At 34.7% G+C, this 16,361-nt stretch overlaps 1 protein-coding gene across 2 annotated transcripts in view; it reads right to left on the reverse strand.

Annotated features, from left to right (window-relative positions):
• LOC126973346 (double-stranded RNA-specific editase Adar) overlaps positions 1 to 16,361 on the reverse strand; it is a 70,625-nt gene that overhangs the window by 53,802 nt on the left and 462 nt on the right. For both annotated transcript variants that reach the window (XM_050820574.1, XM_050820573.1), the window contains exons 2-6: positions 16,122 to 16,192; positions 14,148 to 14,224; positions 7,489 to 7,632; positions 2,671 to 2,830; positions 414 to 479 (exon numbers count right to left, since the gene is read on the reverse strand). In XM_050820574.1, coding sequence (XP_050676531.1) covers positions 414 to 479; positions 2,671 to 2,830; positions 7,489 to 7,632; positions 14,148 to 14,224; positions 16,122 to 16,164 — 490 coding nt within the window. In that variant the 5' untranslated portion in view covers positions 16,165 to 16,192. The remainder of the gene's footprint in view (positions 1 to 413; positions 480 to 2,670; positions 2,831 to 7,488; positions 7,633 to 14,147; positions 14,225 to 16,121; positions 16,193 to 16,361) is intronic.

The following is a 16,361-nucleotide window of genomic DNA, read 5'->3' on the forward strand; positions in this document are numbered from 1 at the left end:
TATGAAACAAGTTGGAATGAAACTAAAGCCGAGGCACCTCAAGGCAGTGTACTTGGACCATTATTATTTCTACTTTTATCAACGACCTACCAAATATAACAGAAAATAAGTGTATTTTATATGCTGATGACATTACACAATAATTAACCCTGACACAAAGTCAAAAAGACCATACGACTCGGTCATAAATGATGAAATCATTAAAGCCGGCAAATGGTTAGAAAGTAATAATTTAAATATTAATAGAATAAAAACAAGACTTATATAATTTAAATTATTTAAAAATTTGCCTTCTCTTACATATTATAAAAAAAAGAATAATCAGCAAAGTGGAAGTGCAAAATAACCACAAAAACTACTTTATAGTTAAAACCGGGGGGAAAGCGGGTGAAATGATTTCAAATAGTACTCACCAGTAGAAGGAAGTTTCACGGGAACCTCGCCTGCCTGGTGAGTTGTGATGGCTTGACTTTCAGGCACTGCGGAAAACAATTCCAAAAAAATAAGATACTTTAATAACCAATATATACTCTGGGAAATAAGACCAAAACCAGGCCTGTCTCACTTCCCGTGTAAGTATGCGCTGCGACCTCTACAGAGTAGGCCAGCTGTAGGGGCTCACGAGCGAGCAGTGATGCACGCGCGAGTTTTGATCGTCAGCTACTTCTTACTTACTACTACCGATCCGACCGATCTTTTAAAATGGAGAAACATAAAAAAGCAAAGCGTATTAAAAGTCATTGTGATCCAGATGAAAATTAATTAAGCTTCCTAAAGATGCTGAAACAATGTTATTAAAATTATCATTATTATTGTAAATTACCATTTATGATACCTACCTATTTATTACCTATACAAGGTATTTATTGAATTAGGCGTTACTTTGCGGAAATACATAATTATACAAATGATTTAAGTTTTCTTTAGTGTTAATTCCGCCAATATTTGTTTTAAAAACAATTCGACACGAGGCATCCTCAGGACGTGTTGTCTCGCCAAAATCATGATACGATCACGAAACATGTCTCGTGCCAATCAAGAGTCGACCGCAAATAAGTTATTTTTTATTGTTAATTTAATATCTAAGAGGACGTTTGCAAGTATAGCTCCCATCGAGAACCATCTCTTCAAGGTCGTGTGTACTACCTACTTCCTATAAAATAGTTCCTAGTTTTTGAAGGAAAAATGAAATACATTTAATATGTCGTGGTCTTCCAACACATACATAACTCAGTTGTTGTATAATTGAACAAAGCATACAAGATTTTACAACGATACGTCACTCGAACGGTTAGCTCAGTTGGTTAGAGCACCGGCACGGAACGCCGGAGGTCTTAACTATCTTCAACCAATGTAGGTTTGACAACGAAAGAATATCGATTTAAAATTTCGATTAACCTATTCAAATTATTTATGTTATAGATAAAACTAAGCTATTTTTAAGGGGACTTTATCTAAAAAGAGAGACAACTTCTAGGTGTGTAAAAATGTGGGTTAATAGCGCTGTGTGATGTGAATTATACCTTATTGTATGACAGCAAGAGTCCCTATTCCTTTAATTGATTTTGCAGTGTGAGACTTCTGTAATTGTACTATTACATATTATTTGCCAAAACGGATATTTGATACGACTTACAAAAATAAATTGCAAAATCATGTGCAGCCTAAAAATTTTAACGAAGTTATTAGAAAAAATATTAAAATATTTAGTGTGCTAGGCTTCTAGATATAAACTATTGACATAAGCTCCATATTATTTATAATATACTAGCTGCCCAGACAGACGTTGTTCTATAGATAATAAAAAAAAAATGTTTTATAGGAATTTGCCAATAATATTTCATAACATCCAGAATTATTTCGTAAAAAATGCTCCTTGTTATTATAATGAAATTGTTTCGCAGCGAAACTGTCAAACCGTGCGTCATTAACTTCCCTCGTAGAAAATATGTCCATACAAAACAAATATTGAAAATAAAAATAATTATGGATCCTATCTCTCATGTTGGACCAAACTGCACTCCATGAAGTAATCCCCATTAAAATCCGTTCATTAGTTTAGAAGTCCATCGCGGACAAACAACGTGTCAAGTAATTTATATATATATTAAGATTTTTATATCAATAATAACTAGAAAAGAATCTATAATAGTACGAGTACAGTAGGATCCATACAATAAGGTACGCACATTATTATTCACCAGTTGGAAGAGCACTCGCACGAAATGCGAGAGGTCATGGGCTCGAGTCCCATATCGTTCATAAAATTTTGTTTTCAAATTTTATTTGTGTATGGTCAATGATATTACTTATTTTTTACCATATTGCACGCTTCACAGACAGAAGGTGGACAATAGAGACCACCAAATGGAAAGGACCACCAGGTAAAAGATGCACTGGTAGACCAAAGCAGAGATGGGCAGATGACATCGTGCAGTCGGTGGGGAGAAACTGGATCGATCAGGCCAAGGATAGGGAAAAATGGAAAAAGTTGGGGGAGGCCTATACCCAAAATGGGGTCCATAACCAAAGTTATATAGAATAAATAATTAAACTGGTCACTCTAAATAAAATTAACACTAGATTTTAAGAACTTTAAATTACTAACATTTGTTTGTATATTATGGGTTATGGAATAAATGGCTTATTATTATCAATGATATTACTTACTTGGAGTAACAGCCACTTGGTCGCTTGTAAAGTCCATTTCAAGTCCACTGGGTCCAATTTGGCCGACTTTCGCCAAAAGCGAACTGAGACAGCTCTTGGCAGCGCTCGCCCGCGCTTCTCTCTTGCTGCTTCCTGCACCATGAAACCTCATGTCTGCCACCTGGTGAACGAATGCCATATAATACTCTCACAAATATATTTATTTACCCCCTTATTCATAATAGTCTGCTAACTTAAAGCATTGCTAATTCTCACTCTGTCTTTTTCTATTGACCTAAGTCAGAATGAGAAAAAACACTAATTAGCGGCTGTTTAAAGTTAGCGGACCATTATGAATAAGGGGGTTAGTCTTTATTAATCCATACAATATTAGGTTCTTTTACATATTTTCTTTAGTGTACATATTAGTTGTGTTAAAATAAAATTTTGTTTTTGTGGCCCCTCTTAAGATAAAAGCCTCATCAATGATTTTAGATAGTCTTGGCTTAAAAATATAAAAATACTGTGATTTTTCCACAGTTAAGAATTTTAGTCTTAGCGACAGCAGCCCAGACAGGAATGCAACAAATTAAAATTAAACTAAGAGAAACTAAGCAAAGGTTTAGAAGCAACATGTTTTTTTTTTTAAATTTCCGGGCTATATTCCCAATTGTATCACTCAAAGCTTTTTTGATAACGAGTAAGCCTTCTTTATCAAAAAAGCTTTGATTAGTATAGTAGATTATACATACATACATACACACTCACGCCTTGTTCCCGTCGGGGTAGGCAGAGACAATAGAATGCCATTTGCTTCTATCCTTACAAACCTCACGCGCTTCCTCTACATTCATTACTCTTTTCATACATGCTCGTCGGTTGCGGGTGCTTCGGACCTCTCCTTTTCTCAAAACGTCCCCAATTTGGTCAACGAATGTTCTACGAGGTCTCCCGCGACCGACTTGCCCACACACACTTGCCTTATATATTTGATGCGTCATTCTTTCTTCACTCATTCGCTCCACGTGTCCAAACCATTTCAGCATTCCTTTTTCAGTCCTTGTCACAACATCCTCTTTCAAACCACAGCGCGCTCGTATTACCGCATTCGGAATTCTATCAGTCAGTCTTACCCCACACATACTACGCAGTGATCGCATCTCAACTGCGTTAATTCTGCTTTTATGCTTCTATAGTAGAATATATATAACATAATGATGCATGGGTCGTGTTTGTTTCTGCGCAGGCCACATTGCACATTGACACATGTTGATCTGTACATCTTTATATATAAAAATTTATTGCTGTTCGTTAGTCTCGCTAAAAATCGAGAACGGCTGGACCGATTTGGCTAATTTCAAAGTCCAGAGAAGGTTTAAAAAGTGAATAAATATGAAAATGCTCGGAATTAAATAAAAACAACAATTTTGTTTTTTCTTTGATGTGTCCTCCGTCGTTCAGAAATCAAATTGAAAGAATAGTTTCCAATGAATAACTTTTTAGAATTATTACATTTCTTTCTAAGGTTGCTAAGGAGGTAAAAATTAACTTAAATTTAATTTTTGTTAACTATAGTTGGTAGATTACAGTTGTTAACTATCTATCAGATTATTTTTATGTAGTTAGATTGATAAATCTTAAGTTTTGTCACAAATAAAATTTCGCAACCATAATATTTGTCATTTGACAACCAACTATATGTATGATAAATCATACGTTTGAAACAATTTCATTACAACAATAGGGGTTCAATATTTTACGAATTAATTCTTGATGTTATAAAATATTATTGACAAATTCATAATAAAAAAAACACATTATTCTATTTATTATATACAGAAAAACTTTTGTCGGGTCAGCTAGTAATAAATAAAATGCTTGTTTTTTATGAATTTATCAATAATATTTCATAACATCAAGAATTATTTCGTAAAATATGCTCCCTGTTGTTATAATGAAATTGTTTCACAGCAGAACTGTCAAAATGTGTGTCAATATTCTCTCCCAAATCGACATAAAAACTATCCTATCTCTCAAGTTGGACTAAACTGCACTCCAAGAAGTAATCCCCATTAAATACCGTTCATTAGTTTACGAGTTCACTGGAAATCACATCAGAACACTGAATTTATACATATTAAGAAAGACATGATAAAGATGGGCTGGGAGTTTCTTATCACTTTTTCTCTCCATGTCAAAGCCCTATACTAACTGATGTAGCTTAATGACGTTTACCAAGTATTGTTGCATTATGTTATGTTAAGTCAAAGTCAAAAAAATCTTTATTCACTGTAAAACTTTATAAGTTATTTGGTGCATGTTAGGCTGAAGTACAAAAGTTACAATAGCATTCAAATGAGTATAACAATATTCATTTACAAAATTTAGAACATTAATTCCAACTATCTTTATCATTCAAATAATCTTTGACATTATAATAGGCCTTCGATGTTAATTTATTTTTTACGATGCATTTAAATTTTTTAATAGGTCATATTTTTGTATCATTTGGTAGTTTATTATAAAATATAACACAATCACTCTAAAATATTTAGCAATTTTACGGAGCCTAGTAGATGGAATTGCGAGTTTATGTTTGTTTCGAGTATTGACATTATGTAGATCACTATTCTTTTTTAAATTGGCTGATATGTTTATGAGCGTATAGGAGGTTCTGGTATATGTACTGTCATAATATTAATTTCACTAAACTTTTCTCTCAATTAATGTTACTGTCACTCCCTATGGTAAATATATTTCTGTAATATATTACAAGATATCTTATTGAAAATCTTTTATCAAGAGAGGGGACTTTTATCAGGAACAACATTCGTCCAGAGTAAAATACTACTTATTTCTGTTTGTTTATTTTATTGAAGGATTGGCAAACAGACTTAGTTCTGCAGCAGTAAGTCGAGATAATAAGTCTTATGTGGGGCGTTGTATATGCTTTTACAACAACATCCCAGAAAATGTTCAAAACAAAAGTATTACGTTAATCAAAAGAATTGTTCAAAGAATTTTGTGTGGTAAAGGTTACTATAACATAAATGACTTTCTTTAGTGATACCACAGATTGGGAGTGGAGCGACCGCCCTCGGGCTATTGAATAATAAGTTTAATTTTACAATATTACTTAGTCAACATATTTATTCGATGAAAAAAAGTGGAGTTTGTTGCGCCCATTCTTCTCAGGTCTGAAGCATTCATTTTGGAATGGGTGGTAGTTTTTGACTTTCAATAAGTGATGTCACGTCCTATTTTGAATAAAAATATTTGAATTTGAATTCGGATCGGACGTAGTGTGAAAGCGCTCTAAAGGTCATCCCTCATTAGAGCGGCCAGTGGCAGGATTTTACCAGTGAGATGTTTCTTTGTCTCACAGGATGCCGGCTAGATTATGGGTACCAAAACGGCGCCTATTTCTGCCGTGAAGCAGCAATGTGCATATATTAATTTTTCGATGAAAAAAAAGCCCGCTGAGTTTGTTGCGTCCGTTCTTCTCAGGTCTGAGGCATTCGTTTTGGAATGGGTAGTAGTTTATGACTTTCAATAAGTGATGTATCCTATTTTGAATAAAAATATTTGAATTTGCACCATTTTTGAATAAACAAGTAGGCTCCGAATAGCCTATTAAAAGATCTATATGCATACATTAACTTATATAGTTATCATTAAAACATTAATACAAATTAACACCTTATTTCGTGGCAGTAATGTTCAAAGTCGATTGTATACGCTCATAAGGAGCTCATTGATTATGGTGTTTTTTTTTTTTAATTTCGTCGGCGATATATTTTGCTTAAGCATTTTGTTGTAGCGATTGAAATGTAATTATTTAGCAAAATGATTTAAAACGTCAAGCTATTTTTTTTTGTATGGAATAGGAGGACAAACGAGTGTACGGATCACCGCCACACCACATTCTCTTGCAACACCAGAGGAATCACAGAAGCATTGCCGGCCTTTAAGGAAGGAGTATGCGCTTTTTTTGAAGGTACCCATGTCGTATCGTCGCGGAAACACCGCGTAAGGAAGCTCATTCCACAGCTTTGTAGTACGTGGAAGGAAGCTCCTTGAAAACCGCACTGTGGAGAACCGCCACACATCCAGATGGCGGGGATGATATCCTAACTTGTGGCGTGTCGTGCGAAGGTGGAATTCGGCGGCAGGAATCAGGTTAAACAGCTCTTCGGAACACTCCCCGTGATAAATGCGGTAGAAGACACACAATGAAGCGACGTCTCTACGCAACGCCAAGTGATCCAGCCGTTCACAGAGTACTGGGTCCCCGACAATTGCAGCTGCTCTGCGTTGCACGCGGTCAAATGGATCGAGCTGATACTGGGGTGCGCCAGACCAGAGATGACAGCAATACTCCATGTGTGGCCGGACCTGCGCTTTGTACAGCGCTAGAATGTGGGCCGGCTTGAAGTATTGCCGTGCTCTATTTATGACGCCCAGTTTCTTTGAAGCTAATTTGGCTTTGCCCTCCGGATGGCCACGAAATTGGCAATCGCTCGAGATTTCGAGACCCAGTATTTCGATACTAGGCGAGGCTTTGAGGGAAGTGTTATCGAATAGCGGTGATACGACAAATGGGGATTTTTGGGTTTTTCAAGAATCGTGACTGGCACTGCATTGTAATAGTCAGGGCGTAACAATTACCATCAGTTGAACGTCCTACTCGTCTCGTCTTTTATTTTCATAAATAACATATATGGTTTATTCGGATATAGTGTTATTTAGACAGTTTTGCTGTCAGTTTGCAATTTTTGAGCGTGATTGTCTAATTGTTTACTGTTCGTCAATGACGGAAACCTATTAAAAAAAACTCACGGTAACGCAAACTGTGAAGAATGGGCTATGTGCTGGGCCCCGGTAGTCAATGAGCTCGTAATTAACATGAACACCGAGCTCGTTCAGTGCCGAGACTGGTGACTTGGCGCCTGACTGAACAGAAGCCGCTGCCTTCGATAGTGCCTGGAAGTAAACAATCAAAAATAAATACTAATAAAATAACCATAAATTAATAAACCTTCATATATCATATAAAACTTTGTAAAAGGCTTGAAAGATAATGAGAGTGGCGGTGAACACTTAACATCAATTCACCCGTACGCATTTATCGTCCTATTCCATGAAAAATTGGCAATTGTATATATAGACTGCCGATAGAAGTAAACATTTTAAATTTCATACCCCCTTATTCATAATGGTCTGCTAACTTTAAACAGCCGCTTAGGAGTGTTTTTTTGTCATTCTGACTTAGGTCAATAGAAGAAGACAGAGTGAGAATTAGCAAAGTTTTAAGTTAGCAGACTATTATGAATAATGTTTAGCAACAATAAAATTATTAATTTCAAAAAATTGTACAAACGCCACATATAATGCGGCTACACGAGCCTACTCGGTCAATTAACAAAAAACTTTCAACTGTGAAATCGTCGCTGGTAAATCTATATATATATATATATAAATGAATTGCTGTTCGTTAGTCTCGCTAAAACTCGAGAGCGGCTGGACCGATTTGGCTAATTTTGGTCTTGAATTACGTGTGGAAGTCCAGGGAAGGTTTAAAAGGTTTGAATAAACATGAAAATGCTCGAAATTAAATAAAAACAACAATTTTGATTTTCCTTTGATGTGTCCCCCGTCGTTCAGAAATCAATTTAAATGAATAATTTAAAATGCATAACTAATTAGAATTTTTATATCTTTCTAAATTTCTCAGGAGGTAAAAAATAAACTAAATTTTAGCTAACTATAGTTGGTAGATTAACTACAGTTGTTAACTATCTATCTTATTATTTTTATGTAGATTGATAAATATTATGTTTTGTCACAAATTAAATTTCTGAACCTAACGATAATATTTGAGATTTGACAGCCAATATATCGATCCATCCTCTATATCGATTGGTACTTTAGACAAAGAGTATGCTTTAGCCGATTTATGTAATATTATGGAATTTTGGAATACCAAATAGAATTTTTATTCAGCAAATAATAGTTTAAAAAAACTAAAAAAAAACACTCTTTTATAAATAAACCAAACTAATAAGCGTGTTTTTTAGCAATAATTCTTATTTCCAATATTTGTTTTGTATGGACATATCTTAAATGTTTGACAGTTCTGCTGTGAAACAATTTCATTACAACAACAGGGTGCTTATTTTACGAAATGATTCTTGATGTTATGAAATATTATTGACAAATACATAAAGAACATTATTTTATTTATTATATACAGAACAACGTCTGACGGGTCAACTAGTTGTGAATATAATGCAATTGAGTTGATGTGGGCTCAAATTAAGGGATATGCTGGAAGACCCCCATTTACCACAACAAAAATGCTAAAAATATTAGAAGAAGCTTGTGAACATGTGACTAAAGGAGACTGGGAAAAGGTTGTGAATAGAACTGTTAAATTAATAAGGGAAGGTTATGAAAGAGATGTGAAAATAGATAATATTTTAGAAAACGAACTTACAATAAATGTAGGTGATGATAGCAGTGACGACAGTGAAAAGAGCGTCTGAACGAATCTGATTAAATCTGTCCTTTTGTTACACGTTTTTTTGGTCTCTTTTTGTATTCATGTTTCTTATGTGCATATAAAGTATGTATATTCATTTTCATTCCAATATTCAGTTCGTTCAAATATATTAAGTAAACATTTATATATTTTTTGTTTTATTAAGCCTTTTTAATGAGGTACTACTTGCAACAAAAACTAATCTACACATCAAAAAAGTCTAAGCAACATGTACTGATTTTATTTTTTAAATAATAGTTTTAGGGTTCTATGATGTAAAAATAACAGCTGTTGTCTTTATAAGTTCTTTTAATAACAGAAATTAACAATATTTGAATATACTGCAGAAACTAAGGTACATGAACAACTAGACTTTTTTAAAATTTCGAAATTTTGAAATTTCTAAAGATAATGAATTTATTGTGAAAGAATATGAAAATTTAATACAAAGCATGGCCTCCTCTGCTATTCAGAACTTGTCGGCAACGATTATTCATTGAATTAATGAGACTGTTTATGTCATCTTGCGGTATTCGCTCCTAATGGAATTGTAGCAAATCCTTCAGCTGTTGGGTTGTTGTCGCTCCGCCCAAGTCCTTCAAAACACGTCTCTGGAGCATATCCCATGCGTGCTCAATGGGGTTGAGGTCTGGCGATAGTGCGGGCCAGGGCAATACCCGGACATTCTCCGTTGCCAAGTATTGACTGGTTCGCCGAGCTGTATGTGAACGCGCACGTACGCGAACGTAAAATCTGAGCCAAAGGTTTGTGCAAATGAATGGACATAAGGTCTGAGAATATCCTCAACGTGATTTTCAGCGTTCATGTTTCCATTTACAAAAACGAGCTCAGTTCGCCTGTTCTGGGCGAGTGGTGGCTGGTTCATGGGCGGGTATTATACCCGTCCATACCATAACTGTTGAGCCGCTGTATGGATGAACATCCTGAATGCACCTGAGCCTTTCAGTATTTCCGGGCCGACGGTACACTCGCACCCTTCTTGTATCTGGCCTAAACCCGAATCGCATCTCATTCCTGGGTCCATGTTCTACGTTCTGTAGACTAATTGGGCGTCGAGCTCGTAGGCCGTATTCATGCAGTCGATTTCGCACAGTTTGGGAACTTACATCAACACCACTTGAATTTTGTAGCCTCAAACTTATGTCTCGAGCGCTTAACATCGGGTGGCGTCTTGCAGTCAGTTGTATGTACCGGTCTTGCCGAGTGGTTGTACTCCTTTAACGGCCTGAATTCTGTTCAGTGGGATCCCTTGCATTATTGATGCGCTGTCAAAGACAACAAATAACACTTCTATGAATGACAAAATGCCGAAATACCTGAAATTGATTACTTCCCGCTTGCAACATCCCTACAGCTTTCATTTGCCGACAAATGACGTCGCTCCATGACATAAAAAATATCTAACACTTCAATTTTGTCGCTAACTTTATTTAAATGGTTGGTAAAATTATAAAATCAAGACTAAACTTAGCAATAAAAACGCACTTAAATTGAAATAAATTCCCTCTAATTTAATTTTATGAAAAAAAAACAAAACATAATCGAAATTTTTGTTTACAACCAGCCAGTATGTCATCAATAACAAAAAAGTTTACATACCTATGCACTTTGAGTGAATAAAGACTTATAAATTAATTAATATAAATGGTAAATGTGTAATATCATGCATGTTGCTTAGACTTTTTTAATGTGTATAGATTTGATTATATTTTTTTCGAGAATAAATTGACATTTCAGCCGCTTAGGAGTGTTTTTTTCTCATTCTGACATAGGTCAATAGAAGAAGACAGAGTGAGAATTAGCAATGTTTTAAGTTAGCAGACTATTATGAATAAGGGGGATAACGTTTAGAAACAATAAAATTATAAATTTCAAAAAATTTTAAAAATCACATATAATGCGGCTACACGAGCCTACTCGGTCAATTAACAAAAAACTTTCAACTGTGAAATCGTCGCTGGTAAATCTATATATATATATAAATGAATTGCTGTTCGTTAGTCTCGCTAAAACTCGAGAGCGGCTGGACCGATTTGGCTAATTTTGGTCTTGAATTACGTATGGAAGTCGAGGGAAGGTTTAAAAGGTTTGAATAAACATGAAAATGCTCGAAATTAAATAAAAACAACAATTTTGATTTTCCTTTGATGTGTCCCCCGTCGTTCAGAAATCAATTTAAATGAATAATTTAAAATGCATAACTAATTAGAATTTTTATATCTTTCTAAATTACTCAGGAGGTAAAAAATAAACTAAATTTTAGCTAACTATAGTTGGTAGATTAACTACAGTTGTTAACTATCTATCTTATTATTTTTATGTAGATTGATAAATATTAAGTTTTGTCACAAATTAAATTTCTGAACCTAACGATAATATTTGAGATTTGACAGCCAATATATCGATCCATCCTCTATATCGATTGGTACTTTAGACAAAGAGCCGATTTATGTAATATTATGGAATTTTGGAATACCAAATAGAATTTTTATTCAGCAAATAATAGTTTAAAAAAACTAAAAAAAACACGCTTTTATAAATAAACCAAACTAATAAGCGTGTTTTTTAGCAATTATTCTTATTTCCAATATTTGTTTTGTATGGACATATCTTAAATGTTTGACAGTTCTGCTGTGAAACAATTTCATTACAACAACAGGGTGCTTATTTTACGAAATGATTCTTGATGTTATGAAATATTATTGACAAATACATAAAGAACATTATTTTATTTATTATATACAGAACAACGTCTGACCGGTCAACTAGTTGTGAATATAATGCAATTGAGTTGATGTGGGCTCAAATTAAGGGATATGCTGGAAGACCCCCATTTACCACAACAAAAATGCTAAAAATATTAGAAGCTTGTGAACATGTGACTAAAGGAGACTGGGAAAAGGTTGTAAATAGAACTGTTCAATTAATAAGGGAAGGTTATGAAAGAGATGTGAAAATAAATAATATTTTAGAAAACGAACTTATAATAAATGTAGGTGATGATAGCAGTGACGACAGTGAAAATAGCAGTATGGACGAATCTGATTAAATCTGTCCTTTTGTTACACCTTTTTCTGGTCTCTTTTTGTATTCATATGTTTCTTATGTGCATATAAAGTATGTATATTCATTTTCATTCCAATATTCAGTTCGTTCAAATATATTAAGTAAACATTTATATCTTTTTTGTTTTATTAAGCCTTTTTAATGAGGTACTACTTGTAACAGAAACTAATCTACACATCAAAACATGTACTGATTTTATTTTTTAAATAATATTTTTAGGGTTCTATGATGTAAAAATAACAGCTGTTGTCTTTATAAGTTCTTTTAATAACAATATTTGAATATACTGCAGAAACTAAGGTACATGAACAACTAAACACTTTTTTAAAATTTCGAAATTTTGAAATTTCTAAGGAAAATGAATTTATTGTGAAAGAATATGAAAATTTAATATAAAGTATGGCCTCCTCTGCTATTCAGAACTTGTCGGCAACGATTATTCATTGAATTAATGAGACTGTTTATGTCATCTTGCGGTAATCGCTCCTAATGGAATTGTAGCAAATCCTTCAGCTGTTGGGTTGTTGTCGCTCCGCCCAAGTCCTTCAAAACACGTCTCTGGAGCATATCCCATGCGTGCTCGATGGGGTTGAGGTCTGGCGATTGTGCAGGCCAGGGCAATACCCGGACGTTCTCCGTTGCCAAGTATTGACTGGTTCGCCGAGCTATATGTGAACGCGCATTGTCATGCATTAACGTAAAATCGGAGCCAAAGGTTTGTGCAAATGAATGGATATAAGGTCTGAGAATATCCTCAACGTGATTTTCAGCGTTCATGTTTCCATTTACAAAAACGAGCTCAGTTCGCCTGTTCTGGGCGAGTGGTGGCTGGTTCATGGGCGGGTATTATACCCGTCCATACCATAACTGTTGAGCCGCTGTATGGATGAACATCCTGAATGCACCTGAGCCTTTCAGTATTTCCGGGCCGACGGTACACTCGCACCCTTCTTGTATCTGGCCTAAACCCGAATCGCATCTCATTCCTGGGTCCATGTTCTACGTTCTGTAGACTAATTGGGCGTCGAGCTCGTAGGCCGTACTCATGCAGTCGATTTCGCACAGTTTGGGAACTTACATCAACACCACTTGAATTTTGTAGTCTCAAACTTATCTCTCGAGCGGTTAACATCGGCTGGCGTCTTGAGTCAGTTGTATATACCGGTCTTGTTGAGTGGTTGTACTCCTTGTACGGCCTGAATGCTGTTCAGCGGGTTCCCTTGTATTATTGTAGCGCTGCCAAAGACGACAAATAACACTTCTATGAATGACAAAATGCCGAAATACCTGAGATTGATTACTTTCCGCTTGCAACATCCCTACAGCTCTTTGCATTTCATTTGACGACAAATGACGTCGCTCCATGACGTTAAAAATATCTAACACTTCAATTTTGTCGCTAACTTTATTTAAATGGTTGGTAAAATTATAAAATCAAGACTAAACTTAGCAATAAAAACGCACTTAAATTCAAATAAATTCCCTCTCATTTAATTTTATGAAAAAAACAAAACATAATCGAAATTTTTTTTTACAACCAGCCAGTATGTCATCAATAACAAAAAAGTTTACATACCTATGCACTTTGAGTGAATAAAGACTTAGAAATTAATTAATATAAATGGTAAATGTGTAATATCATGCATGTTGCTTAGACTTTTTTGATGTGTATAGATTTGATTATATTTTTTTCGAGAATAAATTGACATTTCACATCACTATTATAATATGTAAAAACGGCCATCATAGCGTGCCGCTAGTATAGTATCTGAACAGCCCATACACTTAATAATATCTGAAGGGTGTTGAAGGACTGTCAAGGCGCATAAAAAAGGTCAAATTGGTAAAAAAACATTTTTTTAAACAGTACCTGTAGATTCCACATAAAACCAGCATCCAACTGAATGAGGGAAGCTGGCATCTTTGACCGCGGCCCAACAGCACTCCCTGCAATAAATTCAAACAGCCAATTTTGAGCAAGGTTGATACTATAATAATAAACCTTTTATTCAACAAAAAAGAATACAATTTCTTATATCTGAGTTATATAAAATCTAGGTTGTCTTCTGCTGATTGGCAATTGGCATAGGCTTCCTCCAAACATTTCCACTGACTTCAATTACATTTTAAATTTGGCCAGGTCATCCTCCAATCTTTGGCAGGATCTTCCCGTTTCTTTTGCAATTCCTAGTGTTACCATTTGGTGACTTTTGTGTTCCACTTCTCCTTCCCTCTACTCATCTGCCCAGCCCATTTCCATTTTTATTCCCGATATTTGTTCCTATGTTGGCGGTCGTTCCCTTCCCTAAAATATGGTCAAGGGAGGCGATGGCTGGCCCTTGCAACATGCTCATGAATGGACTCACTTGTGGCGGCAGGCTGATACTGTAGCCGGAAACTAGGATTCATGGTTTTAAAATTAAATATTATATGTATCATAATTGCAAATTAAATGGTCGCTAAATACCTTTATTTACGATGTGTGTGGATTGATGCATGAACTGTACCATGGCATACTATTATTGTTGATACAGTTATAGTCCGCCATGACTATACTCAAACACTCTTGTTTTTACATATTAATTTAATTATTAATAACCTTTTATTTTGAGTATTATTGTTGCAACACTTTACATATATTGTAACTGAAATGATTTGTGAGTGAGTGATTGTCACAATGAGTTTGTTGCCACTTCATGTTAAAGCTCAACCCTCAAAGGCGGTGGATAGAAAAAGAAAATTTGATTTCCTCGACCTGCATGAATAAAGTGACTTTGATTTGATTACCCTAAAGGATTGAGCTTTTGATTAATGTTAGTAAAAATTAAAATATAATATTAATAATTATAAATTATATTAATTATATATAATATTAATTACAAAATTTAAGCAGAATTGTCAAATTGTGAATAGAGGTATTTAGTGAGTATTGCATGATATCTAGATTAAGATTCTTTTTTTGTTGATTGATTGAGTTCTCGTAACAGGCTTCGCCAAGCTCACTTAACGCGACACTAAATGCCAGCAACCTTGAGCGATATGAGTTCACAGCTTCCGGCCCGCCATCTATGTAACAAAGCCAATATTTTCAAAATTCTTCTGTGGAAAACAGTTTATATGCTTACGATCCTCGTTATTCATTACTAATCCGAATAAATATACCTACACAAAAAAGTACAAGCTATAAGAACAACTTTTCTGAGAGTTGTACTAAAATAATTGGGCATGCCATGCCAAAAAACTTGTTTAACTGCAAGGAAAAGTGGTAGTTCAAAAAGGCTCTGGAGTGTTAACTATAACTAACAGCAAGCATTAGCAACCTACAAAAAAGACTTAAGGATATGTCTAACAGGATTAAGTAGTGTTCATAGCTCTATATATTTTCACCAAAAAACTTGTCTAAAAACACCTTGTTTGTGTGTTTTCTGCTTACGCCTTAAATGTGTGTTCATGACTGGTTAGTGCTGCACATATCATTTGATCTACTACTTCTGTTTTGAGTTTTGTTCATCAGACCTTATTCACAATTATGTGAGGTGAATTCACCAACCCTTGTTATATTTAATCTGTTTCTTGGAGGAAAAATATTACATGAAATTTGCAGAGACTCCAGTCTCTCCATGTGAGGTTAGGTGAGATGAGGCATGACTCACAAAACTGCACTCACAAAAACATTTACAGTTGTATTCGGGTTGTACTGCTACCCATCAGTGGTTACTGATAATCAGACAACATACTCATAGTTTTTCATTAAATTGAAAGATATACTTGCTCATTGTCACCAAACTGCACCACAATTATAAATTACAAACTATTTTCATGAATTCAATAGAAAATCACTTACCATTTTCAGCTTTTCGCTTTACAGGAATCCCTAAACCAACCATGCTGTCACTGTAAGACTTACAGCAATGCCTGAAAATTAACAGGGCAGAATTGTTACAGAAGTATAAATTGAACTAAAATTTATATACAATAATTGTAGTATGAATTTATAAGAGTGGAAAATTAAGAATATATTATATTTAACCCTAAAACCTGATTTGTACGTTTGTTTTTAATATTAACTCTGCTATTTTATTAA

Source organism: Leptidea sinapis, chromosome 29 (genome assembly GCF_905404315.1).
Source record: "Leptidea sinapis chromosome 29, ilLepSina1.1, whole genome shotgun sequence".
NCBI lineage: Eukaryota > Metazoa > Arthropoda > Insecta > Lepidoptera > Pieridae > Leptidea > Leptidea sinapis.